This window comes from Heterodontus francisci, chromosome 6 (genome assembly GCF_036365525.1).
Source record: "Heterodontus francisci isolate sHetFra1 chromosome 6, sHetFra1.hap1, whole genome shotgun sequence".
NCBI lineage: Eukaryota > Metazoa > Chordata > Chondrichthyes > Heterodontiformes > Heterodontidae > Heterodontus > Heterodontus francisci.
Genome location: NC_090376.1, coordinates 4,799,567 through 4,827,000, shown reverse-complemented (window position 1 = coordinate 4,827,000; position 27,434 = coordinate 4,799,567). Strand labels below are relative to the sequence as shown.

Genomic DNA, 27,434 nt, shown 5'->3' with positions numbered 1-27,434 from the left:
ATCCCTGGAACCATTCTGCTAATTCATTTCTGTACTCTCTCGAAAGCCTTCCTCAAGTGCAGTGCCCAGAACGCAGAGGAGTTAATACAAAATACACAAACTATTCATGAAGGCACATGTGACCTGGTCAACCAATGACGTATCAGCTGCAACTCACTCAGAATTACCTCAGCCTTTGGAATTAGTTGCTCTTATAACTTGGAAACTGAAACTGAAACTTACTCATCAATGCACGAGAGGACAAACCTATTATAGATACAAGCTGTAACTAACTGGAGCTCCAGTGCTGTGCAGTTCAGGCTAAAACATTCTTTCAGCCTCCTCACTTGCTAATAGTGTCTCTCTTTCTCTGCTTGTCACGGAAGTATTTGCCAAGACTCAGGTGTGTATTGTTTTTATCTTATTCACTGTGATTGTTTTCTGAAGTCGAATCGTGTGCCAGGAGCAGAGACTTAGAGTTTGGCCTCAGCTGGAGGATTGTGTCCCGTTCTGGGCCCTGCATTTTAGGAAGAATGTCGTGGAGAGGGTGCGGAGGAGATTTACTGGAATGGTCCCGGAGTGAGGGATTTCATTCACATGGAGAGACTGGAGAACAAGAACAGAGAAGGTTAACGGGAGATTCAACAGAGGTGTTCATAATATGAGGGGTTTTGATAGAGTAAAGAAGGAGAAACTGTTCCCACTAGCAGGAGGGTCGGTAACCAGAGGGACACAGATTGAAGATAATCGGCAAGAAAACCAGAGGGAGACAAGGAGAATTTTCTTGATGCAGTGATTTGTTGTGATCTGGAACGCGCTGCCTGAAAGGGCGGTGGAAGCAGATTCAATAGTAACTTTCAAAAGGGGAATTGGATAAATATTGAAAAAGGAAAAATTTACAGGGATGTGGGGAAAGAGCAGGGAGTGGGACTAATTGGATAGTTCTTTCAAAGAGCCAGCACAGGCATGATGGGCCGAATGGCCTCCTTTCTGTGATGGAAGATTCGAAAACAACTGTAGAGTCCATTGAGAAATGGTTTAAAACATAACCTGGGTTTCTGGTAATTTGATTTTATAATAAACAGGTGTAAACAGATCGTAATGGACACTGTAATAGAATTCCTCTGTAATATATTCACAGATAGGAGATTGGAAACATCATGTTGGAGTCTGATTGTGGGGGAAAAGGCAACGTATTGGAACCCTGCAGAGGGAGCTTTACTCTGTATCTAACCGCGCTTTTTTTTGGTGGCCCTTATACCCCAGGCACCTTTTATATATTTTATGTCGAGGGGGCCTTTATTCCTCAGACCCCCTTTACATACATATTTTTAAAATAACCTTATTAAAAACAGAAATAAACAAAAAACTCAAATTAAAATGCCATTCTCGGCGTTGACAATGCACTCCAGCCCTGCGGTGCCCACCGGTCGCGGAAGGCCTCAAGCGTACCGGCGGACACCGCATGCTCCTTCTCCAGGGACACCCGGGCGTGAACGTAACCGCGGAAGAGGGGCAGGCAATCGGGGAGGACAGACCCCCCGACGGCCCACAACCTGGACCTGTGAATTGCCACCTTGACTAGGCCCAGGAGCAGACCGACGAGGAGATCTTCCTCCCGGCCCAAGCCCCTCCGCACCGGGTGCCCAAAGATCAGGAGCGTGGGACTGAAGTGCAGCCAGAATTTGAGGAGCAGCCCCTTCAGATACTCACAGAGGGGCTGCAACCTCGCACTCTCCGTATAAACGTGGAACACGGACTTGTCCAGGCTGCAGAAAGTACAGGCGGCCTGGGAGTCCGTGAACCTACTTAAAAGCCTATTGCACGGGACTGCTCTGTGCAGCACCCTCCACCCCAGGTCCCCGATGTAAAGGGGGAAGACTCCCGCGTAGAGAGACCTCCATCGGGGTTTCCCCTCGCCGCCAGATGGCAACGCGGACCGCCAGGGCGTGTCTGGCCGGCTGACGAGGGCGAGGAAGTGGAAAGTGTGCAGGAGCAGCCCGTACAGGAAGCCTCTACGCGCCGATTGGAATGGCACGGAGGGCATTTCCGAGAGGCAGCTCGGGTTGTGCGGGACCAGCTCCCGAGGAGGGTTTCAGGGCCTGGGTCCGATGAGCAGTTCCGGCCGAGCAGGGGTCAGCTCAGCCGGGAGCTCTCTGCTCTCCTGGGCCCCCTCGCCACCCGCAGTGAGGGGCGTCCCGGGGGTTTCGGCTACTCCTCCGCCCACCGGTCTGTCCCCGGAGTCGTCCACCAGGACAGCCGAGACGCTCACCTCCGCCGGCGGGGGAGCGCCCTGACTGGTGGCGACCATGTTCCAGACTCGGAAAAGATCCTGGTAAAAGACAGGCTACTCCCTCAGAGAGGCGCGGCTAACGGACTCCACCGGGAGCTGCATGTCGTCTTGAAGGCAGTGACACTGGCGGAAAAAATACATCGCCAGCGCACACCATCTGGGAGGACACTCGACGTACAGGTATCTCTGCAGGGTCCGAAGGCAGAAAGTCGCAGCCTGGCCGCCCTCCTCGATCGGGAGACTCAGGACCGCGGCAGAGACCCAGAGTTTCCTCTTGCCCCAGAAGAAATCGACGAGTTTCTTCTGGATCTTGGTGGCGAAGGCAGGGGGCGGGGCCAAAGTGACCAACCGGTATCACAGCATCGAGGCCACCAGTTGGTTTATGACCAACGCTCGGCCCCTGTAGGAAAGCACTCGGAGCAGTCCTGTCCAGCGTCCCAGCCGAGTGTTGACTTTCGCCTCCAACTCCTGCCAGTCTGCCGGCCAGGCTTCCTCAGCGGGGCTAAGGTGGACTCCCAGATAGAGGAGGTGCGTGGTGCTCCACACAAAAGGTGTCATCTCCTCCGGCAGGGAGTCCACCCACCACTGACCCACCAGGAGTCCGGAACATTTCTCCCAATTGATCCTTGCAGAGGACGCGGCAGAAAAGGTCTGCTGGCAGTCGCCCATCCTCCGCAAATCAACGGGATCTGTGATCGCGAGGAGCACGTCATCGGCGTAAGCCGAGAGGACGACCCGCATGGCCGGCTCGCGCAGAGCCAATCCCGTCAATCTCCTGCGAAGCAGGCACAGGAAGGGCTCCACGCAGATGGTATACAATTGGCCGGACATGGGGCATCCCTGACGCACTCCTCTCCCAAAGCGAAGGGGCGGCGTCAAGGACCCGTTAACTTTGACTAGACACTCTGCGGCGGCGTATAAAAGTCGGACCCGGGCCATGAAATGCGGCCCGAGTCCGAAAGCGCGCAGAGTCCCGAAAAGGTATTCGTGATCCACCCTGTCGAACGCCTTCTCCTGATCGAGGGAGAGAAAGGCGACCGACTGACCAGTCCTCTGGGAAAGATGGATCAGGTCCCGGACCAGGTGGATGTGGTCCTGGATGGACTGGCCCGGGACCGTGTAGGACTGGTCGGGTGGATCACGTGGGCCAGCACAGAGCCCAGGTGGGTAGACATAGCCCGGGCAAAGATCTTATAATCCATGCTGAGGAGGGAGACCAGACGCCAGTTTTTAAGCAGGCGGAGATCGCCCCTCTTCGGCAGCAGGACGATGACCGCCCTGCGCCACGAGAGGGGCATCTCCCCGGTCGCCATGCTTTCCCCCAAGACCCGCGCGTAATCGTCCCCCAGGACGTCCCAGAACGCCCTGAGGAACTCCACGGTCAACCCATCCAGCCCTGGGGATTTGCCCCTTGAGAGCTGGTGGAGGGCGCCTGTCAGCTCCGCCAACGTGAGCGGAGCCTCCAATCCTTCGGCGCACTCCGGGCTGACCTGCGGCAGGTCCTCCCACAAAACTCTGCGCGCATCCTCGCTGGACGGATCCGGAGAGAACAACGCACTGTAATAAGTACGGACCAGGAGGCCCATTCCCTCCGGATCCGTGATGGAGGATCCGCCGTCGGCCAGCAGCTCGACGAGCTGCTTACGGACCCGCCGTGTGGCGCGGTCCAAATGTTCCAGGATCTGGATCCGCGACCTCACGTACGCGCCTCGGGACCCTATGAGCTGCAGGTCCCTCAGCGCGCCCTTCTCTTTGTACGCCTGCCACAGGGCCGGGTCCACGACGGCATGACCGAGGCGGGACTCCAAGTCGAGCACCTCCCTCTCAAGGCGCCCGATCTCGGCTTTCCGCCTCTTGGTTGACCCCTTTGCGTACTCCTGACAGAAGACACGGATGTGAGTCTTGCCCACATCCCACCATAGCCTCAAGGAGGGGAAGCCCCCCTGCTTCCTTCTCCAGACGGCCCCGAATCGACAGAACGAGTCCCGGAATCGCTCGTCTTCCAGCAGCCGGTTGTTAAAGTGCCAGTACGCGGACCCCTCCCACGTGCGGAGCGTAGTGAACTCCGCCCACACCAGGCGGTGGTCCGAGCACGGCACCAGCCGCATGGAGGCCGCCGAGACGCGGGAGACGTACGCCTGCGAAAAGTAGAGGCGGTCGATTCGCGATCCCCCTCCTCCAGACCTCCACGTGAAGGCACTGGAGTCGGGATGGAGATTCCGCCAGACGTCCACCAAGTTAAGGGAGCTGATCAGTCCCCTCAACTTCTCCACCGACGCTTGGCCGCGCTGGGGACCGGAGCGATCCCCCACCTCGAGGGTGCAGTTAAAATCCCCCCCGAGGATGATGCACTCGCAGCTATCGATGGAGCTCAAGAGAGCGGACACTTCTGCAAAGAAGCGCGCTTGCAACGCGCTGGGCCTGGGCGCGTGCACATTCACAAAGTGGAGCGGCACTAGCTCCTTGACCCCCAAGATCTCCGGCTGAAAAGTCGGGGCCAACAAGATAGCCACCCCACTAGAAATAGGGGTGAGGTGACTCATGTAGACCCCACCCTGCCACTCCAGGAGCCAGGTGGCTTCGTCTCCCGGAACGGTGTGGGTTTCCTGCAGAAAGCTCACCGCGTATCTCCCTTCCCTAAGGACTGAGAGATTGTGAAATCTGCGGTGAGCCCCTCTGCTGCCGTTGATGTTGAGGCTGGCTATGGTTATCTTCATGTCAAAGGTACTTAAAACCCGTCACAAACACCTCACTGTGAGGAGGGAGTGGAAGTGCACCTGGCCCTCCACTCCCCCAGCAAACCATTGAGGAACACATTAAAACGGCGCCTCTCAACCAGTTTCACGTCCGCGCGCTTGCCCGCTATCTTAAGGGCGGCACGGACGGACTGGATGATCAGCGCCAGATTCGACCAACGGTCGAGGGCCAGCTGAGCTTTATTGCGGCAACCCCTGCAAGCCGCGAGGAAATCCCGGAGTTCCGCCGTGGGGATGAGAGGAGATTCGGTGGGTGGCACGAGGGACTCCACCACCTCACTGGCGATGGAATCAAGATCATCCTCCGTGCCCCGCACCGAATCCCCATCCTCCTCCGGGTCGTCACCGCCAGCGGCCGACACATCCACACACTATGGGGCGGACGTCCCGGCCGCGCCAGCTGGTCCCGCCTCCGTCACGATCCCACCCCCAGGATCGATGGCGGAGGAGTCCTCTCTGGGTTCTATTGTGAAACTGGAGCCTGTAGGCACCAGCGGTTCAGGACCCCCCTCCACCTCCGTCCCCAGGCCAATGAGTGGTCCAGGGGAGACAGAGGTTCCGGACTCCGGGAAACCAGCCGGAGCCGAGACTGGAGGCGGAGGGAGGAGGCTATCTCCCGCTCCGCCAGCACCCACAGGCCCAGCAGATGGGGCAGCATTCTCAGTTATAACTGGGGCAGGTGTCTCCTGGTTGGTGGTGGACTCCGGCTGGGAGGCCCGACCCTCTGGGGCCTCGCCCTCCCCTTCATTCAGGGCACCCGGGCGCGAACGTAACCGCGGAAGAGGGGCAGGCAATCGGGGAGGACGGACCCCCCGACGGCCCGCAACCTGGACCTGTGAATTGCCACCTTGGCCAGGCCCAGGAGCAGACCGACGAGGAGATCCTCCTCCCGGCCCAAGCCCCTCCGCACCGGGTGCCCAAAGATCAGGAGCGTGGGACTGAAGTGCAGCCAGAATTTGAGGAGCAGCCCCTTCAGATACTCAAATAGGGGCTGCAACCTCGCACACTCCATATAAATGTGGAACACGGACTCGTCCAGGCCGCAGAAAGTACAGGTGGCCTGGGAGTCCGTGAACCTACTTAAAAGCCTATTGCACGGGACTGCTCTGTGCAGCACCCTCCACCCCAGGTCCCCGATGTAAAGGGGGAAGACTCCCGCGTAGAGAGACCTCCATCGGGGTTTCCCCTCGCCGCCAGATGGCAACGCGGACCGCCAGGGCGTGTCCGGCCGGCTGACGAGGGCGAGGAAGTGGAGAGTGTGCAGGAGCAGCCCGTACAGGAAACCCCTCCGCGCCGATTGGAATGGCACGGAGGGCATTTCCGAGAGGCGGCTCGGGTTGTGCGGGACCGGCTCCCGAGGAGGGTTTCGGGGCCTGGGTCCGATGAGCAGTTCCGGCCGAGCGGGGGTCAGCTCGGCCGGGATCGCTCCGCACTCCCGAGCCCCCTCGCCACCCGCAGTGAGGGGCGTCCCGGGGGTTTCGGCTACTCCTCCGCCCGCCGGACCGTCCCCGGAGTCGGCCGCCCGGACAGCCGAGGCGCTCTCCTCCGCCGGCGGGGGAGCGCCCTGACTGGAGGCGACCATGTTCCAGACTCGGAAAAGATCCCGGTAAAAGACAGGCAACTCCCTCAGAGAGGCGCGGCTAACGGACTCCACCGGGAGCTGCGTGTCGTCTTGAAGGCAGTGACACTGGCGGAAAAAATACGTCGCCAGCGCACACCATCTGGGAGGACGCTCGACGTACAGGTATCTCTGCAGGGTCCGAAGGCGGAGAGTCGCAGCCTGGGTGCGGACGCACACCAGCGACTGACCGCCCTCCTCGATCGGGAGAGACAGGACCGCGGCAGAGACCCAGTGTTTCCTCTTGCCCCAGAAGAAATCGACGAGTTTCTTCTGGATCTTGGTGGCAAATACAGGGGGCGGGGCCAAAGTGACCAACCGGTACCACAGCATGGAGGCCACCAGTTGGTTTATGACCAACGCTCGGCCCCTGTAGGAAAGCACTCGGAGCAGTCCTGTCCAGCGCCCCAGCCGAGCGGTGACTTTCGCCTCCAACTCCTGCCAGTTTGTCGGCCAGGCTTCCTCAGCGGGGCTAAGGTGGACTCCCAGATAGAGGAGGTGCGTGGTGCTCCACGCAAAAGGTGTCATCTCCTCCGGCAGGGAGTCCACCCGCCACTGACCAACCAGGAGTCCGGAACATTTCTCCCAATTGATCCTCGCGGAGGACGCGGCAGAAAAGGTCTGCTGGCAGTCGCGCATCCTCCGCAAGTCAACGGGATCTGTGATTGCGAGGAGCACGTCGTCGGCGTAAGCCGAGAGGACGACCCGCATGGCCGGCTCGCGCAGAGCCAATCCCGTCAACCTCCTGCGAAGCAGGCACAGGAAGGGCTCCACGCAGATGGTATACAATTGGCCGGACATGGGGCACCCCTGACGCACTCCTCTCCCAAATCGAAGGGGCGCCGTCAAGGACCCGTTAACTTTGACTAGACACTCTGCGGCGGCGTATAAAAGTCGGACCCGGGCCACAAAATGCGGCCCGAGTCCGAAAGCGCGCAGAGTCCCGAAAAGGTAATCGTGATCCACCCTGTCGAACGCCTTCTCCTGATTGAGGGAGAGAAAGGCGACCGACTGACCAGTCCTCTGGGAAAGATGGATCAGGTCCCGGACCAGGTGGATGTTGTCCTGGATGGACCGGCCCGGGACCGTGTAGGACTGGTCGGGGTGGATCATGTGGGCCAGCACGGAGCCCAGGCGGGTAGACATAGCCCGGGCAAAGATCTTATAATCCGTGCTGAGGAGGGAGACCGGACGCCAGTTTTTAAGCAGGCGGAGATCGCCCCTCTTCGGCAGCAGGACGATGACCGCCCTGCGCCACGAGAGGGGCATCTCCCCGGTCGCCAGGCTTTCCCCCAGGACCCGCGCGTAATCGTCCCCCAGGACGTCCCAGAACGCCCTGAGGAACTCCACGGTCAACCCATCCAGCCCTGGGGATTTGCCCCTCGAGAGCTGGTGGAGGGCGCCAGTCAGCTCCGCCAACGTGAGCGGAGCCTCCAATCCTTCGGCGCCCTCCGGGCTGACCTGCGGCAGGTCCTCCCACAAAACTCTGCGCGCATCCTCACTGGACGGATCCGGAGAGAACAACGCACTGTAATACGTCCGGACCAGGAGGCCCATTCCCTCCGGATCCGTGATGGAGGATCCGTCGTCGGCCAGCAGCTCAACGAGCTGCTTACGGACCCCCCGCCATTTTTCCAGCGAGTAGAAGAAGGGTGAGGCGCGGTCCAAATCTTCCAGGATCTGGATCCGCGACCTCACGTACGCGCCTCGGGACCCTATGAGCTGCAGGTTCCTCAGCGCGCCCTTCTTCTCTTTGTACGCCTGCCACAGGGCCGGGTCCGCGACGGCATGACCGAGGCGGGATTCCAAGTCGAGCACCTCCCTCTCAAGGCGCCCGATCTCGGCTTCCCGCCTCTTGGTCGACCTCTTCGCGTACTCCTGACAGAAGACGCGGATGTGAGTCTTGCCCACATCCCACCATAGCCTCAAGGAGGGGAAGCCCCCCTGCTTCCTTCTCCAGTCGGCCCAGAATCGACAGAACGAGTCCCGAAATCGCACGTCCTCCAGCAGCCGGTTGTTAAAGTGCCAGTACGCGGACCCCGCCCGCGTGCGGAGCGGAGTGAACTCCGCCCACACCAGGCGGTGGTCCGAGCACGGCACCAGCCGCATGGAGGCCGCCGAAACGCGGGAGACGTACGCCTGCGAAATGTAGAGGCGGTCGATTCGCGACCCCCCTCCTCCAGACCTCCACGTGAAGGCGCTGGAGTCGGGATGGAGATTCCGCCAGACGTCCACCAAGTTAAGGGAGCTGATCAGTCCCCTCAACTTCTCCACCGACGCTTGGCCGCGCTGGGGACCGGAGCGATCCCCCACCTCTAGGGTGCAGTTAAAATCCCCCCCGAGGATGATGCACTCGCCGCTATCGATGGAGCTCAAGAGAGCGGACACTTCTTCAAAGAAGCGCGCTTGCAAAGCGCCGGGCCTGGGCGCGTACACATTCACAAAGTGGAGCGGCACGCTACCCAGGCGAACGGCGAGGTGGAGCAAGCGGCCCGGCACTAGCTCCTTGACCCCCAAGATCTCCGGCTGAAAAGTCGGGGCCAACAAGATAGCCACCCCACTGGAAATAGGGGTGAGGTGACTCATGTAGACCCCACCCTGCCACTCCAGGAGCCAGGTGGCTTCGTCTCCCGGAACGGTGTGGGTTTCCTGCAGAAAGCTCACCGCGTATCTCCCTTCCCTAAGGACTGAGAGATTGTGAAATCTGCGGTGAGCCCCTCTGCTGCCGTTGATGTTGAGGCTGGCTATGGTTATCTTCATGTCAAAGGTACTTAAAACCCGTCACAAACACCTCACTGTGAGGAGGGAGTGGAAGTGCACCTGGCCCTCCACTCCCCCAGCAAACCATTGAGGAACACATTAAAACGGCGCCTCTCAACCAGTTTCACGTCCGCGCGCTTGCCCGCTATCTTAAGGGCGGCACGGACGGACTGGATGATCAGCGCCAGATTCGACCAACGGTCGAGGGCCAGCTGAGCTTTATTGCGGCAACCCCTGCAAGCCGCGAGGAAATCCCGGAGTTCCGCCGTGGGGATGAGAGGAGATTCGGTGGGTGGCACGAGGGACTCCACCACCTCACTGGCGATGGAATCAAGATCATCCTCCGTGCCCCGCACCGAATCCCCATCCTCCTCCGGGTCGTCACCGCCAGCGGCCGACACATCCACACACTATGGGGCGGACGTCCCGGCCGTGCCAGCTGGTCCCGCCTCCGTCACGATCCCACCCCCAGGATCGATGGCGGAGGAGTCCTCTCTGGGTTCTATTGTGAAACTGGAGCCTGTAGGCACCAGCGGTTCAGGACCCCCCTCCACCTCCGTCCCCAGGCCAATGAGTGGTCCAGGGGAGACAGAGGTTCCGGACTCCGGGAAACCAGCCGGAGCCGAGACTGGAGGCGGAGGGAGGAGGCTATCTCCCGCTCCGCCAGCACCCACAGGCCCAGCAGATGGGGCAGCATTCTCAGTTATAACTGGGTCAGGTGTCTCCTGGTTGGTGGTGGACTCCGGCTGGGAGGCCCGACCCTCTGGGGCCTCGCCCTCCCCTTCATTCAGGGCACCCGGGCGCGAACGTAACCGCGGAAGAGGGGCAGGCAATCGGGGAGGACGGACCCCCCGACGGCCCGCAACCTGGACCTGTGACTTGCCACCTTGGCCAGGCCCAGGAGCAGACCGACGAGGAGATCCTCCTCCCGGCCCAAGCCCCTCCGCACTGGGTGCCCAAAGATCAGGAGCGTGGGGTAACCCGTGCTGTACCTGTCCTGGGAGTGTTTGATGGGGACAGTGTAGAGGGAGTTTATTCTGTATCTAACCCATGCTGTTTTCTAAATGAGCTGTTTCCTGCACTGAATCTTCTCTTTTATGCTGTTAGGGAGACTTGTGATTGTATTGGTTTGGTGACCTTTCCTCCATGGGTTCCTGGATCAGCTCGAAAAAACCGGACGACATATGGATTGCTGTGGCAGGGCCAAATGGTGCAGGCAAGACATCTCTGATCAATGCTTTGCAAGGTGATGAGAATGGGGGAGCCTCCCCAGATCCTAATACTGCCTTGAAGATCATCAAATACACTCACCCCAAACACGCAAATGTAACCTTCTGGGAGATTCCGTCCAACCTGAGTAGCACCAGCTTAGACCCCTACGACCTGCTCATCATTGTCTCCCCATTGGACACGTTTGCTTCTGATTGTGTGAAGTTTGCCAAGGAGGGCCAGGCTAAGGACAAGCCTTGTTACTTTGTCCGCAGCAAGATTGGCACTGATGTGCAACAATACGCACCCCTAATAAGCTCTATTAATCAACTTGATATGGTGCTTCAAGACATCGCCTCATCAGTTACTAATTATTTAGCACAGGAAGGTGTGCAACACCCACCCATATTCCTGGTGTCCAACACCAACCCTGATATCTATCAATTCCCCCTATTCCACAGCAGCATTGAAGAGAAGATTGGTGAACTCAACAAGTATGTATGGCTTTGCTTAACAGTATTGAGTAGAGTAACTCTATATTGTCTGAAGTTTAGACGAATGAGAGGTGATTTCATTGCAACATATACTGAGAGGCTGTTTGCCCTGACTGGGGAGTCTAGAATTAAAGGTCACAGTATCAGAATAAGGGCTCGGCCATTTCAGATTGAGGTGAGGAGAAATCTTTTCACTGAGGGCTGTGAAGCTTTGGAATTCTCTACCCCAGAGGGTTGTGGATAATCAGTTGTTGAGTATATTCAAGACTGAAATGGATAGAGTTTTGGGCAGTTAGGAAACCAAGGAATACAGGGAGAGGGCGGGAAGGTGGAATTGAGGCAGATGATCAGCCATGATCATATTGAATAGCGGGGCAGGCTCGATGGGCTGAATGGCCTACTCCAGCTCATTCCTTATGATCTTAGCTCTTGCAGCTCGCATTTCAATCCCAGTGAGTCAGTTCATCAAATGGTCGGGACATTACAATAACCCTCAGTACCGTTGGACTGGGAGTGTGATGGTCCATTCAGGAGCTGAACACTGACCATAGACCTCTGCTGGGAAATGTGGAGATTGAGCGAGACCAGGATTGGACTCAATGCCTGATGCCCACCACCATTCAGCCCATCATACCAGTGCTGGCTCTTTCAAACAGCTAGCCAATTAGTCCCATTCTCCTGATATGGTTACTGACCCCCCATGCCATTAGAAACACTTTCTCCTTATTTACTGTATCAAGACTCTTTATGGTTTCGAGCACCTCGATTAAATCTCCCCTTAACCTTCTCTGCTCTAAGGAGAATAATCCCAGCTTCTCCAGTCTCTCCACATTAACTGAAGTCCCTCATCCCTGGGACTATTCTGGTAAATCTCCCTCCGCACCTTCTCCAAGACATCAACATCCTTCCTAAAGTGCAGGCCCTGGAATTGGACTCAATACTCCAGCTGAAGCCGAGCCAGTGTTTTATAAAAGTTTAGTATAAATTCCTTACTTGTGTATCTTGTGCTTCTATTTATAAAGCCCAGGATCCCGGTTGCTTTTTGAATGAGCTTTGTCAATTTGGGTTCCCAGTTAACCAATCGTCATTGAGTTTTGGGCAGCAGTAGACAATTCTCAGCTGTGGTCACACTGATGCTTCATCTGGGAACCAGGAGCCAGGGGTGAAAGTTCAAGGCTGGCCACCCAATGCAGAAGTCACTACCACAGGAAATAGTTGAGGTGAACAGCGTAGATGCTTTCTAAAGGAAACTAGACGAGTACAAGAGAGAAAAAGGAATAGAAAGATTTGCTGAAAGGCTGAGATAAGGCAGATAGAATGGGACAAGATTCTTGTGGAGCATAAACACCAGTACAGACTAGCTGGGCTGAATGGCCTTTTCTGTGCTGTATATTCTGTGTAAATGTAATCTATGTGATGTAATTTTTTAGAGTGTGGTCACCTAGGGAATGCAGAGTCCGCCAACCTCACCTCACTTTCTGTGTATGCTCCTGTCAGAGAGACATTGACAGGTATCCCATTCACACCCAAGGGCACACACTCACACTCACTCTCTCTCACACACACACTGACACACACACACACACACTCACTCTCTCTCACACACACTCTCACACACACGCACTCTCTCTCACACACACACTGACACACACACACTCTCTCTCTCTCTCACTCACACTCACTCTCTCTCACACATACACTGACACACACACACACACTCACTCTCTCTCACAAACACTCTCACACACACGCACTCTCTCTCTCACACACAGACACACACACACACACTCTCTCTCACACACACTCTCACACACACACTCTCTCTCGCACACACTCAAATTCACACATACACAAGCTCTCGCTCTCACACACACACTCTCTCTTTCTCTCACACACACGCACTCTCTCTCACACACACTGACACACACACACTCTCTCTCTCTCTCTCACACAGACTCTCTCTCTCACACACACACACACTGACACACACACACTCTCTCTCTCGCACACACTCAAATTCACACATACACAAGCTCTCGCTCACATACACACTCTCTCTCACACACACACATACATACACATGATCTCTCTCTCACACACACTCACATTCACACATACACACACTCTCTTTCTCTGACACACACACTCTGTCTCACACAAACACATACAAATACTCTCTCTCTCACACATACTCACACACATTTACACACTCTCTCACACACACACTCTCTCTCACACAGTCACACACACTCACACTCTCTCTCTCTCTCACACTTACACACACATTCCCACACACACATACTCTCACACACACAAAGACACACCACGCTCTTTCTCACACACTCACACTCTCTCTTGCACACATTCATTCTCACTCTCACACTCACTGTCTCACACTCACTCTCACTCTCACTCTCGCACACTTTCACACTCATTCTCTCTCACACTCACAGTTTGACACTCATTCTCTCTCACTCACTCTCTCTCTCTCTCACACACACTCACTCTCTCTGTCACACTCAATGGTAGCATAGGTTTATTAATGGACTAGTAATCCAGGGAATAATGATCTGGCACCATGAGTTCAAATCCCAGCACAGCAGCTGAGGAATTTAAATTCAATTAATCAATAAATCTGGAGTTAAAAAGCTCATATCAGTGACCATCAAACTACTGGATTGTTATAAAAACCCATCTAGTTCACTAATGTCCTTCAGGGAAGGAAATCTGCTGTCCTTATCTGGTCTGGCCTACATGTGACTCCAGACCCACAGCAATGTGATTAACTCTTAAATACCCTCTAAAGTGGCCGAGGAAGGCAGCCCACTGCCACCCTCTCGGAGGGATTAGTGATGAGCAATAAATGGTGTCCTGGCCAGCGACACCTACATCCTGTGATTTCAAAAAAAATGTACAGACAGAATCGCACGCACACCAACAATCCAACCACAGCCCAGCTGCATATTCCAAGGTGGTTAATTATTTGTGTAATGCTTTGAGTTGTTTTTTGAGAGATATTGATGAGATGTTGTATGAAGACCAGTCTGTCTTTCTGTTTAGAACCAAGGGACTGATTAAAAACTCAAGCAGACAGTCTCCATCGACTGAGCGGACTGAAGCTTCAGGGTTGGATATGGCTGTCTTTGGGGATCACTGGTCTGGGAAATCGACCTTGATCAATGCACTGCGAGGTCTTCAAGCTGATGATGAGGCAGCAGCAATGACCGGGATGGGAGACCCAGACACAAAGCCCGTTGTCTACACTTTCCCCAAATATCCTAACGTCAGGATTTGGGAGCTCCCAGAGATCAGTGCAAACTTGCAACCAGAGCAGTACCTGAAGCAAGTGAATGGTGAAAATTATGGGCTCTTCATCATCGTGGCCTCTGAAATCTTCAAAGCTCACCACAGCCAACTCTCAAAGATTCTTCAGAACATGGGGAAGGTGGTTTTATTTGTTCGCACAAAGCTCGATGGCGATCTCCGAGCGTATAAATACCGTTATAATTCGAAATACAATGAAAACAAGGTCGTTGAGGAGATCAGACAGTTCTGTATTGAGTGCCTGAAGAAGGGAGGAGTTCAGCAAGCAGAGGTCTATCTTGTGAGCGGTTTTGATTTGGAGAAATTTGACTTCTGGTCACTTTGTTCAAGAATTCAAAATCATCCTGATGTGATCAAGTGAGTGAATGAACGTTTCCTCCCTCATCAGATAGACTGGGAGATACTTTTAAAACTGGAATCCGACAGAACAGAAGGAGGCTCTTTCCCCAATTACACCCACTCCCTCTTCTCTTTCCCCAATTACACCCAATCCCTCTTCTCTTTCCCCAATTACACCCACTCCCTCTTCTCTTTCCCCAATTACACCCACTCCCTCTTCTCTTTCCCCAATTACACCGACACCCTCGGCTCCTTCCCCAATTACACCCACTCCCTCTTCTCTTTCCCCAATTACACCCACTCCCTCAGCTCTTTCCCCAATTGCACAGACTCCCTCGGCTCTTTCCCCCATTACACCCACTCCCTCTGCTCTTTCCCCAATTACACCCACTCCCTCTGCTCTTTCCCCAATTACACCCACTCCCTCGGCTCATTCCCCAATTAGACCCACTCCCTCTGCTCTTTCCCCAATTACACCCACTCCCTCGGCTCTTTCCCCAATTAAACCCATTCCCTGCGCTCTTTCCCCAATTACACCCACTCCCTCGGCTCTTTCCCCAATTAGACCCACTCCCTCCGCTCTTTCCCCAATTACACCCACTCCCTCGACTCTTTCCCCAATTAGACCCACTCCCTCCGCTCTTTCCCCAATTACACCCACTCCCTCGGCTCTTTCCCCAATTAGACCCACTCCCTCGGCTCTTTCCCCAATTAGACCCACTCCCTCCGCTCTTTCCCCAATTACACCCACTCCCTCGACTCTTTCCCCAATTACACCCACACCCTCCGCTCTTTCCCCAATTACACCCACTCCCTCGGCTCTTTCCCCAATTAGACCCACTCCCTCCGCTCTTTCCCCAATTAGACCCACTCCCTCGGCTCTTTCCCCAATTAGACCCACTCCCTCCGCTCTTTCCCCAATTACACCCACTCCCTCGACTCTTTCCCCAATTACACCCACACCCTCCGCTCTTTCCCCAATTACACCCACTCCCTCGGCTCTTTCCCCAATTAGACCCACTCCCTCCGCTCTTTCCCCAATTACACCCACTCCCTCCACTCTTTCCCCAATTACACCCACTCCCTCCACTCTTTCCCCAATTACACCCACTCCCTCGGCTCTTTCCCCAATTACACCCACTCCCTCGGCTCTTTCCCCAATTACACCCACTCCCTCGGCTCTTTCCCGAATTCCACCCACTCCCTCTTCTCTTTCCCCAATTACACCCACTCCCTCTTCTCTTTCCCCAATTACACCCATTCCGTCGGCTTCTTCCCCAATTACACCCACTCCCTCGGCTCCTTCCCCAATTACACCCACTGCCTCCGCTCCTTCCCCAATTACACCCACTCCCTCTGCTCTTTCCCCAATTACACCCATCCCCCCGGCTCTTTCCCCAATTACACCCACTCCCTCTTCTCTTTCCCCAATTACACATACTCTCTCTGCTCTTTCCCCAATTACACCCATTCCCTCTGCTCTTTCCCCAATTACACCCATTCCCTCTTCTCTTTCCCCAATTACACCCACCCCCTCCGCTCTTTCCCCAATTACACCCACTCCCTCGGCTCTTTCCCCATTACACCCACTCCCTTGGCTCTTTCTCCATTACATCCGCTCCCTCCGCTCTTTCCCCAATTCCTCCCACCCCCTCCATTCTTCCCCCAATTACACCCACTCCTTCTTTTTCCCAATTACTCCCACTCCCTCCGCTCTTTCCTCAATTACACCCATTCCCTCCGCTCTTTTCCCAATTACTCCCACTCCCTCTCTTTCCCCAATTACTCCCTCTCCATCGGCTCTTTCCCCAATTTCACCCACTACCTCTTTTTCCCCAATTACCCCCACTCCCTCTACTCTTTCCCCAATTACTCCCACTCCCTCGGCTCTTTCCCCAATTACACCCACTCCCTCCGCTCTTTCCCCAATTACACCCACTCCCTCTTCTCTTTCCCCAATTACACCCACTCCCTCTTCTCTTTCCCCAATTACACCCATTCCGTCGGCTCCTTCCCCAATTACACCCACTCCCTCGGCTCCTTTCCCAATTACTCCCACTCCCTCCGCTCCTTCCCCAATTACACCCACTCCCTCTGCTCTTTCCCCAATTACCCCCACTCCCTCTACTCTTTCCCCAATTACTCCCACTCCCTCCGCTCCTTCCCCAATTACACCCACTCCCTCTGCTCTTTCCCCAATTACACCCACTGCCTCTTCTCTTTCCCCAATTACACATACTCTCTCTGCTCTTTCCCCAATTACACCCATTCCCTCTGCTCTTTCCCCAATTACACCCATTCCCTCTTCTCTTTCCCCAATTACACCCACCCCCTCTTCTCTTTCCCCAATTACACACACTCCCTCTGCTCTTTCCCCAATTACACCCATTCCCTCTTCTCTTTCCCCAATTACACCCACCCCCTCTTCTCTTTCCCCAATTACACACACTCCCTCTGCTCTTTCCCCAATTACACCCACTCGCTCGACTCTTTATCCTATTACACTCAGTCCCTGCGCTCTTTCCCGAATTACACCCACTCCCTCGGCTCTTTCCCCAATTACACCCACTCCCTCGGCTCTTTCCCCAATTACACCCACTCCCTCGGCTCTTTCCCCAATTACACCCACTCCCTCGGCTCTTTCCCCAATTACACCCACTCCCTCTTCTCTTTCCCCAATTACACCCATTCCGTCGGCTCCTTCCCCAATTCCACCCATTCCGTCGGCTCCTTCCCCAATTACACCCACTCCCTCGGCTCCTTCCCCAATTACACCCACTGCCTCCGCTCCTTCCCCAATTACACCCACTCCCTCTGCTCTTTCCCCAATTACACCCATCCCCTCCGCTCTTTCCCCAATTACACCCACTCCCTCTTCTCTTTCCCCAATTACACATACTCTCTCTGCTCTTTCCCCAATTACACCCATTCCCTCTGCTCTTTCCCCAATTACACCCATTCCCTCTTCTCTTTCCCCAATTACACCCACCCCCTCTTCTCTTTCCCCAATTACACACACTCCCTCTGCTCTTTCCCCAATTACACCCACTCGCTCGACTCTTTATCCTATTACACTCAGTCCCTGCGCTCTTTCCCGAATTACACCCACTCCCTCCGCTCTTTCCCCAATTACACCCACTCCCTCGGCTCTTTCCCCAATTACACCCATTCCGTCGGCTCTTTCCCCAATTACACCCACTCCCTCGGCTCTTTCCCCAATTACACCCACTCCCTCCGCTCTTTCCCCAATTACACCCACTCCCTCGGCTCTTTCCCCAATTACACCCACTCCCTCGGCTCTTTCCCCATTACACCCACTCCCTTGGCTCTTTCCCCATTACATCCGCTCCCTCCGCTCTTTCCCCAATTCCTCCCACCCCCTCCATTCTTCCCCCAATTACACCCACTCCCTCTTTTTCCCAATTACTCCCACTCCCTCCGCTCTTTCCCCAATTACACCCACTCCCTCCGCTCTTTCCCCAATTACACCCACACCCTCCGCTCTTTCCCCAATTACACCCACTCCCTCGGCTCTTTCCCCAATTAGACCCACTCCCTCCGCTCTTTCCCCAATTACACCCACTCCCTCGACTCTTTCCCCAATTACACCCACTCCCTCTTCTCTTTCCCCAATTACACCCACTCCCTCCACTCTTTCCCCAATTACACCCACTCCCTCGGCTCTTTCCCCAATTACACCCACTCCCTCGGCTCTTTCCCCAATTACACCCACTCCCTCGGCTCTTTCCCCAATTACACCCACTCCCTCTTCTCTTTCCCCAATTACACCCACTCCCTCTTCTCTTTCCCCAATTACACCCATTCCGTCGGCTCCTTCCCCAATTACACCCATTCCGTCGGCTCCTTCCCCAATTACACCCACTCCCTCGGCTCCTTCCCCAATTACACCCACTGCCTCCGCTCCTTCCCCAATTACACCCACTCCCTCTGCTCTTTCCCCAATTACACCCATCCCCTCCGCTCTTTCCCCAATTACACCCACTCCCTCTTCTCTTTCCCCAATTACACATACTCTCTCTGCTCTTTCCCCAATTACACCCATTCCCTCTGCTCTTTCCCCAATTACACCCATTCCCTCTTCTCTTTCCCCAATTACACCCACCCCCTCTTCTCTTTCCCCAATTACACCCACCCCCTCTTCTCTTTCCCCAATTACACACACTCCCTCTGCTCTTTCCCCAATTACACCCACTCGCTCGACTCTTTATCCTATTACACTCAGTCCCTGCGCTCTTTCCCGAATTCCACCCACTCCCTCCGCTCTTTCCCCAATTACACCCACTCCCTCGGCTCTTTCCCCAATTACACGCACTCCCTCGGCTCTTTCCCCAATTACACCCATTCCGTCGGCTCTTTCCCCAATTACACCCACTCCCTCGGCTCTTTCCCCATTGCACCCACTCCCTTGGCTCTTTCCCCATTACATCCGCTCCCTCCGCTCTTTCCCCAATTCCTCCCATCCCCTCCATTCTTCCCCCAATTACACCCACTCCCTCTTTTTCCCAATTACTCCCACTCCCTCCGCTCTTTCCCCAATTACTCCCTCTCCATCGGCTCTTTCCCCAATTTCACCCACTACCTCTTTTTCCCCAATTACCCCCACTCCCTCTACTCTTTCCCCAATTACTCCCACTCCCTCGGCTCTTTCCCCAATTACACCCACTCCCTCCGCTCTTTCCCCAATTACACCCACACCCTCTTTTTCCCTGCGACCCAGCAAATTTCCCCCCTCCAGTATTTATCCAAGTCCCTTTTGAAGGTTATTATTGAATCTACTTCCATCACCCTTTCAGGCAGCACATTCCAGATCACAACAACTCTCTGCTTAAAAAAAGAATTTTTTTTTTTAGTGGTACAGCACTGAAACAGGCCCTTCGGCCCACCGTGTCTGTGCTGACCATCACCCACCCATTTGTACTAACCCTACACTAATCCCATATTCCTGCCACATCCCCACCTGTCCCTATATTTCCCTACCACCTACCTACACTAGGGGCATTTTATAATGGACAATTTACCTATCAACCTGCAAGTCTTTGGCATGTGGGAGGAAACCGGAGCACCCAGAGGAAACCCACGCAGACACAGGGAGAACTTGCAAACTCCACACAGGCAGTACCCAGACTTGAACCCGGGTCGCTGGAGCTGTGAGGCTGCGGTGCTAACCACTGTGCCGCCCATTCTCCTCATTTCCTCTCTGGTTCTTTTGCCAATATTTGAATTTCTCAATCAGTTTCTCCCTCTGCCCCAGCCCTGACCAAAGTCACAGATGACATCCTCTGTGACTGTGACTGTGGTAAACTTTCCTGCCTCGTCCTTCTCCACCTGTCTGCAGCCTTTGACATCGTTGACCACACCATCCTCCTCCAACACCTCTCCACTGTTGTCCAGCTGGGTGGGACTGCTCTCATCTGGTTCCATTGTTATTGTAGCCAGAGAATCACCTGCAATGGCTTCCCTTCCTGCTCCCGCACCGTTACCTCTGGTGTCCCCCATGGATCTATCCTTGGTTGCCTCCTCTTTCTCATCTCCATGCTGTCCCTTGGTAACATCATCCGAAAACACAGTGTTAGTTTTTCACATGTACACTGACAACACTCGGCTCTGCCTTACCACCATCTCCCTCCACTGTCTCTGATTTGTAATCCTGCTTGTCCAACATCCAGTACTAGATCAGCAGAAATTTGCTCCAATTAAATATTAGAAAGAATGAAGCCATTGATGTTGATGTTGGAAGTGTGGAACTTTACCCCACAAAAAGCAGCAGATGCTGGAGCTCAATTAATCATTTTAAATCTGAGATTGATAGATTTTTGTTAGCCAAGGGTGTTGAGGGATATGGAGCCAAGGTGGATCAATGGAGTTAGGATTCAGATCAGCCATGATCTCATTGAATATGGAACAGGCTTGAGGGGCTGAATGGCCTCCTTTTGTTCCTATGCCCCATCACAAATTCCTTTCCCTGTTCCATCCCCTTCCCATGCTGCTGTCTGATGCTGAACCAGAATCGTTGCAACCTTGGTGTTATATTTGACCCTGGAGAATTGATAGCAGGGAACAAGGAAATGGCACATAATTTAAACCAATAATTTGCTTTGATCTTCACGGTGGAGGGCACTATAAACATCCCACAGAATATCTGATAAGCAAGGAGCTAATTGGAGGAAAGATCTTGTAACAATCTCTATCACGAGGGACAAAGTATTTGACAAACTAATGGGACTAAAGGCAGACAAGTCGCCAGGACCTGATGGCCTGTATCCAAGGGTTTTAAAGGAAGTGGCTGCAGAGATAGTGGAGGCATTGGTTGAAATATTCCTGAACTCACTGGATTCCGGGAGAGTCCCAGCAGATTGGAAAACCGCTAATGTGATGCCCCTGTTCAAAAAGGGAGGGAGACAAAAAGCAGGAAACTATAGGCCAGTCAGCCTAACATGGGTCGTTGGCAAAATGCTAGAGTCCATTATTAAGGAAGAAATAGCAGGACATTTAGAAAAGCTTCACGCAATCAAATAAAGTCAACATGGTTTTGTGAAAGGGAAATCATGTTTGACAAATTTGCTAGAGTTCTTTGAGGATATAACAAGCAGAGTTGATAAAGGGGAACCAGTAGATGTAGTGTATTTAGATTTCCAGAAGGCATTCGATAAGGTGCCACATAAAAGATTATTGCACAAGATAGGAGCTCACGGTATTGGGGGTAATGTATTAGCATGGATTGAGGATTGGTTAACTCACAGAAGACAGACAGTTGGGATCAATGGGTCTTTTTCAGGTTGGAAAGATATAACTAGTGAAGTGCCACAAGGATCAGTCCTAGGGCCTCAATTATTTACTATCTATATTAATGATATGGAGGAGGGGACAGAGTGTAATATATCCAAATTTGCTGACGATACAAAAATAGGTGGGAGAGCATGTCGTGATGAGGACATAAGGAATCTGCAAGGGGATATAGATAGGTTGAGTGAGTGGGCAAAAACTTGGCAGATGGATTTTAATGTAGGAAAGTGTGAGTACTTTGGTAGGAAGAATCAAAAAGTAGACTATTATTTAAATGAAGAGAGACTCCAAAAAAGTGCAGTACAGAGAGATCTGGGTGTTCCTGTGCATGAAACACAAAAAGGTAGCACGCAGGTGCAGCGAGTAATTAAGAAGGCAAATGGAATTTTGGCCTTTATTGCTCGGGGGTTAGAGTTTAAAAATAGGGAAGTCTTGTTACAACTGTACAGGGTGTTGGTGAGACTGCACCTGGAGTACTGCGTACAGTTTTGGTCCCCGTATTTAAGGAAGGATATACTAGCATTGGAGGCAGTTCAGAAAAGGTTCACTAGGCTGATTCCTGGGATGAAGGGGTTGACTTATCAAGAACGGCTAAACAGGTTAGGCCTTTATTCATTAGAGTTTAGAAGAATGAGGGATGATCTTATTAAAACGTACAAGATTCTGAGGCGGTTTGACAGGATAGATGTTGAGAAGATGTTTCCACTAGTGGGGGAATCTCGAACTATGGGACATAGTTACAGAATAAGGGGTCACTCATTTAAAACTGAGATGCAAAGGGAATTCTTCTCTCAGAGGGTAGTGAATCTCTGGAATTCGCTACCCCAGAGTTGTGGAGGCTAGATCACTAAAGAGGAGGTAAATAGATATTTGAAATCTCGGGGAGTTGAGGGCTATGAGGAGCTGGTACGAAAGAAAAGTTGAGGTCTGGGGCAGATCAGCCATGATCTTATTGAATGGTGGAGCAGGCTCGAGGGGCTGAATGGCCTTCTCCTGCTCCTATTTCTTATGTTCTTATGTTCTCCATGGCTGCCTATTTTCACCTCTGTAACATTACTCCTCGCCACCCTTTCCTCAGCTCATTTGTTGCCGAAACCTTCATCCATGCCTATGTCCAGACTCAACTATTCCCATCTTCTCTGGTTGACCTCCCATCTTTTTTTGTTTTCTTTCATGGGATGTCGGTGTCACTGACAAGACAGCATTTGTTGCCCATCCCTAATTGCCCTTGACAACTGAGTGTCTTGCTAGGCCATTACAGAGGGCAGTTCAGAGTCAACCACATTGCAGTGGGTCTGGTGTCTACGACTGTCCACCTCCTTTAAGCCCCTCCTTAAAACCCACCTCTTTGAGCAAGCTTTCGGTCTAATATTTCTTTTTGTGGGTCAGTGTCCATTTCTCTCCCTGACGGGGTCTGTGAAGCACCCCAGGGCACTTTGCTTTCTTGGAGGTGTAAGTTGTTGTTGTGCTTTCTTGCTGCTTTGTAAATCCATTCCCTTTGGAAAGATGTTGATTGACTTCTTCCCTATTTTTATTACGTGTGTTTTTACATTTTCAGATGTGAAATATTTGAGCGTGTTACTAAAGAAGAGCGGGAAGAAATGAACAAAGCTTTTGAATCAGGAGGAGTCCCTGTAATTGCCTCTAAGATATTATTACGCCTCCAGTCACTAGACGACGTGGTGGTCAATATTGGGATTACTGGGGAGGCGGGAGCTGGAAAATCCTCCCTGGTTAATGCAATGCGCGGTATCCCTGATGACCAACATGGAGCTGCTCCAACTGGAGTTACAGAAACCACAATGGTACCAACCAGGTACACACATCCAATATTCACTAACGTTCATATTTGGGATCTTCCAGGGTTGGGGACCCCTAATTTCCAATTGGAGAAATACAGGGAGCAGGTGGGCTTTGACAGGTATGACTTCTTCATCATTGTCGCCTCTGAACGCTTCAAAGAGAATCACACTAAGCTTGCTGAATGGATTAATGAAAGGGGCGCACGGTTCTACTTTGTCCGCTCAAAGGTTGACAGCGACATTGAGGCGTCTAAGATACGGCGTGCAGCACAGTTAAACCAGGGCCAAGTGCTGGAACAGATCAGAGAGGAGTCACTGAAGTATTTGGAAGAGCAAGGTGTGAAATCTCCACAAGTCTTCCTGGTGTCCATCTTGAATTTTGAAGAATATGACTTTAGGCTGCTCCAAAAGACTTTGGAAAGGGAATTGCCCAAGTACAGGAAACAAGCGTTCCTGAGATCCATCGCCACAACCTCTTCAAAAATTATTGAGAAGGAAAAGAATTCTCTGAGCACGGAGATTTGGAAACTAGCTTTGGTATCATCTGTGGCAGCAGCAGCTCCCATTCTGGGAATAGGGATTATGTGTGATGTTAAAATATTGCTGAAGTATTTGCCCATTTACTACAAGCGCTTTGGGCTTGATGAGGAGTCTCTTGAAAGAATGTCTCTGGAGATTGAGAAGCCGTTGGAGGACTTGAAGGCTCAAATACGTTCACCCCAGCCGAGGGATATAAACATACAGCTTCTTTACAAGTTACTGTCCAATACTGCCGGAATGGGCTTCATGGCAGGGGAATATTTCATACGTGGTATCCCGGTTTTTGGTGCTGTTGTGTCTGGAGGAATTGCATTTACAGTCACACGGAAGATGCTCACCAGTTTCGTACAGAATCTGGCGGAAGATGCTGAGCGAGTCCTGCAGTGGGTGATCGACTCCAAGATCAAACAACAAAACACAGACGGTGGACAGGATTGAGAAACGGTAGTTTGATAATGTTGCTGCTCCAACTCCCCTTACTTGAGCATTTGAGAGATACTGTAACACCGCCTGCAATCCCTTACATACCAACTATCAACACAGTGGGTTTCATGGGATGGGGGTTGCGGGGGAGAGGGGTATAGGGGGATCAGCAGCAAGGGCAAGGGGGGTGGCTGTCAGCGGGCCCCCTCCCCTCCCCTCCCCCAGCAATGCCGGGGTCCCTTGTTCAGGCACTCATTGCCTTTTGATGAGGGACCCCCTCCCTGAAGCTGGCAAACAACCTACTCGGGTTTGCTTGCTGTGCTCCCTGTGCAGTGACAGGCCTGCCTGCCACTGAGCTAATACCGGCGGCAGCAGAATGAGGCCCTTAATTGCCCTCTTAAGGGCTTCAATTGGCCGCAGGACAGGAAGGCTGTCCAGAGGCCTTCCCATCCCGGACTTAATTTGGGTGGAGGTGGGGAGGTGGCGGTGTTCTCCTTCCCCCACCAGCCAGCGTCCAATTACATGCTCTCCCTGTCTCCAAACCCATTGCAGGGGAGAGCATAAAATCCTCCCCCCTCCCCCCCCCATGACTTTAGGAGGTCATGTATTCAAATCCCACTCCAGAGACTTGAGTACAACCTCCAGGCTGACACTCCCAGTGCAGTGCTGAGGGTGTAGGGTCACATCTGAAGTAACTGCGTTCATTCTGGGCCCCACTCCTCAGAAAGGACATACTGTCCTTGGAGGGGGAGCAGCGCAGAGTCACCAGAATGATAGCAGGGCTCAAAGGGTTAAATTATGGGAACGGGCTGCAGAGACCAGGCTTGTATTTCCCTGAGTTTAGAGGATTAAAAGATGATCCAACTGAGGTGTTTAAGATGATGAAAGGATTCGATCGGGTCGATAGAGAGAAACTATTTCCTCTGGTGGGGGAGGGGGGAGTCCAGAACAATGGGGCAGAACCTTAAAATGAGAGCCAGGCCGTTCAGGGGTGATGTCAGGAAGCACTTCAGACAAAGGGGAGTGGAAATCTGGAACTCTCTCCCCCAAAACGTTGTTCAGGCTGGGGGTCGATTGAAAATTTCAACAGTGAGATTGAAATTTATTGGTTGAGAGTATGAAGGGATATGGATCCAGGGCGGTGTCATGCAGACCCCCACCTGCCAAGAATGAGGCACATTAATTTCGCCACATGGGTGTTAAATTTCAAATTGTTGCTGGGAAGAAGAGAAGGCCTGTGTCAAGGGGTTGACAGGCACCTGGCTGGAAAGAGATTTTGGCATATTAACAGACAGTGCGTGGGACAAAGGAGCTATCCCCTGCTCCCATGCAATACACAACCGATGTGGTCAAACCAGTTAATCACATGACTATCACTGGCTGTTGCAGAGTTTGAACTGAGAGTTTTAAATTGTCGAGACAGTGTTTGAACTGGCAGAAAGCAGAATGCTCCTGGACTGAAGAAGACCTCATGTCTGTCTGTCTGCTCCCATCTCTTTCTCACAGAACTCCAAACCCAGTGAAGACGCATGAACCCCAAGACAGAAAAGTCTCCAACAGGGTGGCACAGTGGCGCAGTGGTTAGCACCCCAGCCTCACAGCTCCAGGGACCCGGGTTCGATTCTGGGTACTGTCTGTGCGGAGTTTGCAAGTTCTCCCTGTGTCTGCGTGGGTTTTCGCCGGGTGCTCCGGTTTCCTCCCACATCCAAAAGACTTGCAGGTGATAGGTAAATTGGCCGTTGTAAATTGCCCCTAGTGTAGGGAGGTGATGGGGAATATGGGATTACTGTAGGGTTAGTATAAATGGGCGGTTGTTGGTCGGCACAGACTCGGTGGGCCGAAGGGCCTGTTTCAGTGCTGTATCTCTAAAATAAAAAATAAAATACTGGGCCCCAACAGATCTACTCGACAGTGAGCTCAAAGACCTGTAACAAAAACTCTTCAGATATTGCCTCAAACTTTTCCACTTTATTTTTCTTCTGCTTCTTTCTGTCCCTATCTGCATGTGTGTATCGTATATGCATGCTAGCGTGGGCGTGTCCTGTATCCGTAGGCGTCAACCGAATTAGAGTTTAAGTTTAATAAATTACACTTTTCTTCTTTAAACTTAAGAAAGCCTGTTTGTGCTGGTTTCTCTGCCTTATGATTGGAAAGCGGTGAACAAGGATTCACCAAGGGGGGAGCTAAAACACAGTGTTTAAAATTTAAACCCTGTTACAGTAAGACCAGGTGAAGGCTGAAAGGAAACCCTAGACCCCTTTCTCACCTGGTCATCACAGCGGGTAAATGGAATGTAGATACAGATCAGCCATGATCTAACTGAATAGAGTAACAGGCTCAAGGTACTAAATGGTCTCTTCATCTTCCTGTGTTTCCACATTAAACTTGGCTTGTATTCCCTTGAGTTCAGCAGGTTCAGGGATGATCAAATCGGATTTGGTGGAGTAGATATAGAGAAACTCCAGTCTCAACATTCACTCCCTCCACCACTGACACGCAGTGGCAGCAGTGTGTACCATCTACAAGATGCACTGCAGCAACGCACCAAGGCTCCTTAGACAGCACCTTCCAAACCCATGACCTCTACCACCTAGAGCAGGGTTGTCCAAATGTTTCTATCTGGCCAGCCACACCTTCATTACTTATAAGTTTAGAAGAATTTTACACTTGCCACGACTGGGATTTGGGCCTCGGTACCTCTCCATCTTGTTGCCCAACTCTGATACAGTTGATGTCGGGACTGCACACTTTAGATTGATCATAAACCAGGGGTCTGCTGGGATAAGGTGCAGCAAAGTGATTTGTTTGAAAAAGGGGGTCAAAATCCCTCTGTGTAAACCGGGTCGGCTCGGGTTAGTGGCTGATTTGTCTTCCTTGGGCTTTGTCCTGCCCTGGTTTGTGGAGTTGCTGATGTGATTTTTTTCTGGGTTTGTTGTGGGTGCTCTGATCATGAGTGCCAGCGTGATGTGGAAAGGAGAGCTTTGCAACTGAGCATCAACTCTCCAAAGCCACCCATCTATGGCCGGGTTGTTCAATCGAGTGCAGGAAACAGTCTCCTGAGAGCTGGCAGCATTTCAGGGATCTCATTCATAC

At 52.9% G+C, this 27,434-nt stretch overlaps 1 protein-coding gene across 1 annotated transcript; it reads left to right on the top strand.

Moving 5' to 3' along the window:
• The first annotated feature begins 201 nt into the window (after positions 1 to 201).
• LOC137371082 (uncharacterized) lies at positions 202 to 26,533 on the top strand. Its single transcript, XM_068032992.1, has 4 exons — positions 202 to 382; positions 10,514 to 11,109; positions 14,170 to 14,790; positions 23,135 to 26,533. The coding sequence occupies exons 2-4, from the start codon at positions 10,553 to 10,555 to the stop codon at positions 24,354 to 24,356; spliced, it is 2,400 nt and encodes a 799-aa protein (XP_067889093.1). The 5' UTR covers positions 202 to 382; positions 10,514 to 10,552; the 3' UTR covers positions 24,357 to 26,533.
• Positions 26,534 to 27,434: the final 901 nt, after the last annotated feature.

What these genes read in the sequence shown, in the direction of transcription:
- LOC137371082 (XM_068032992.1), top strand. Translation starts at nt 10,553, where the DNA reads ATGGGTTCCTGGATCAGCTCGAAAAAACCGGACGACATATGGATTGCT. An exon ending in AAGATTGGTGAACTCAACAA is followed by an intron (nt 11,110 to 14,169) that starts GTATGTATGGCT and finishes CTTTCTGTTTAG; the next exon opens with AACCAAGGGACTGATTAAAA. An exon ending in AATCATCCTGATGTGATCAA is followed by an intron (nt 14,791 to 23,134) that starts GTGAGTGAATGA and finishes TTACATTTTCAG; the next exon opens with ATGTGAAATATTTGAGCGTG.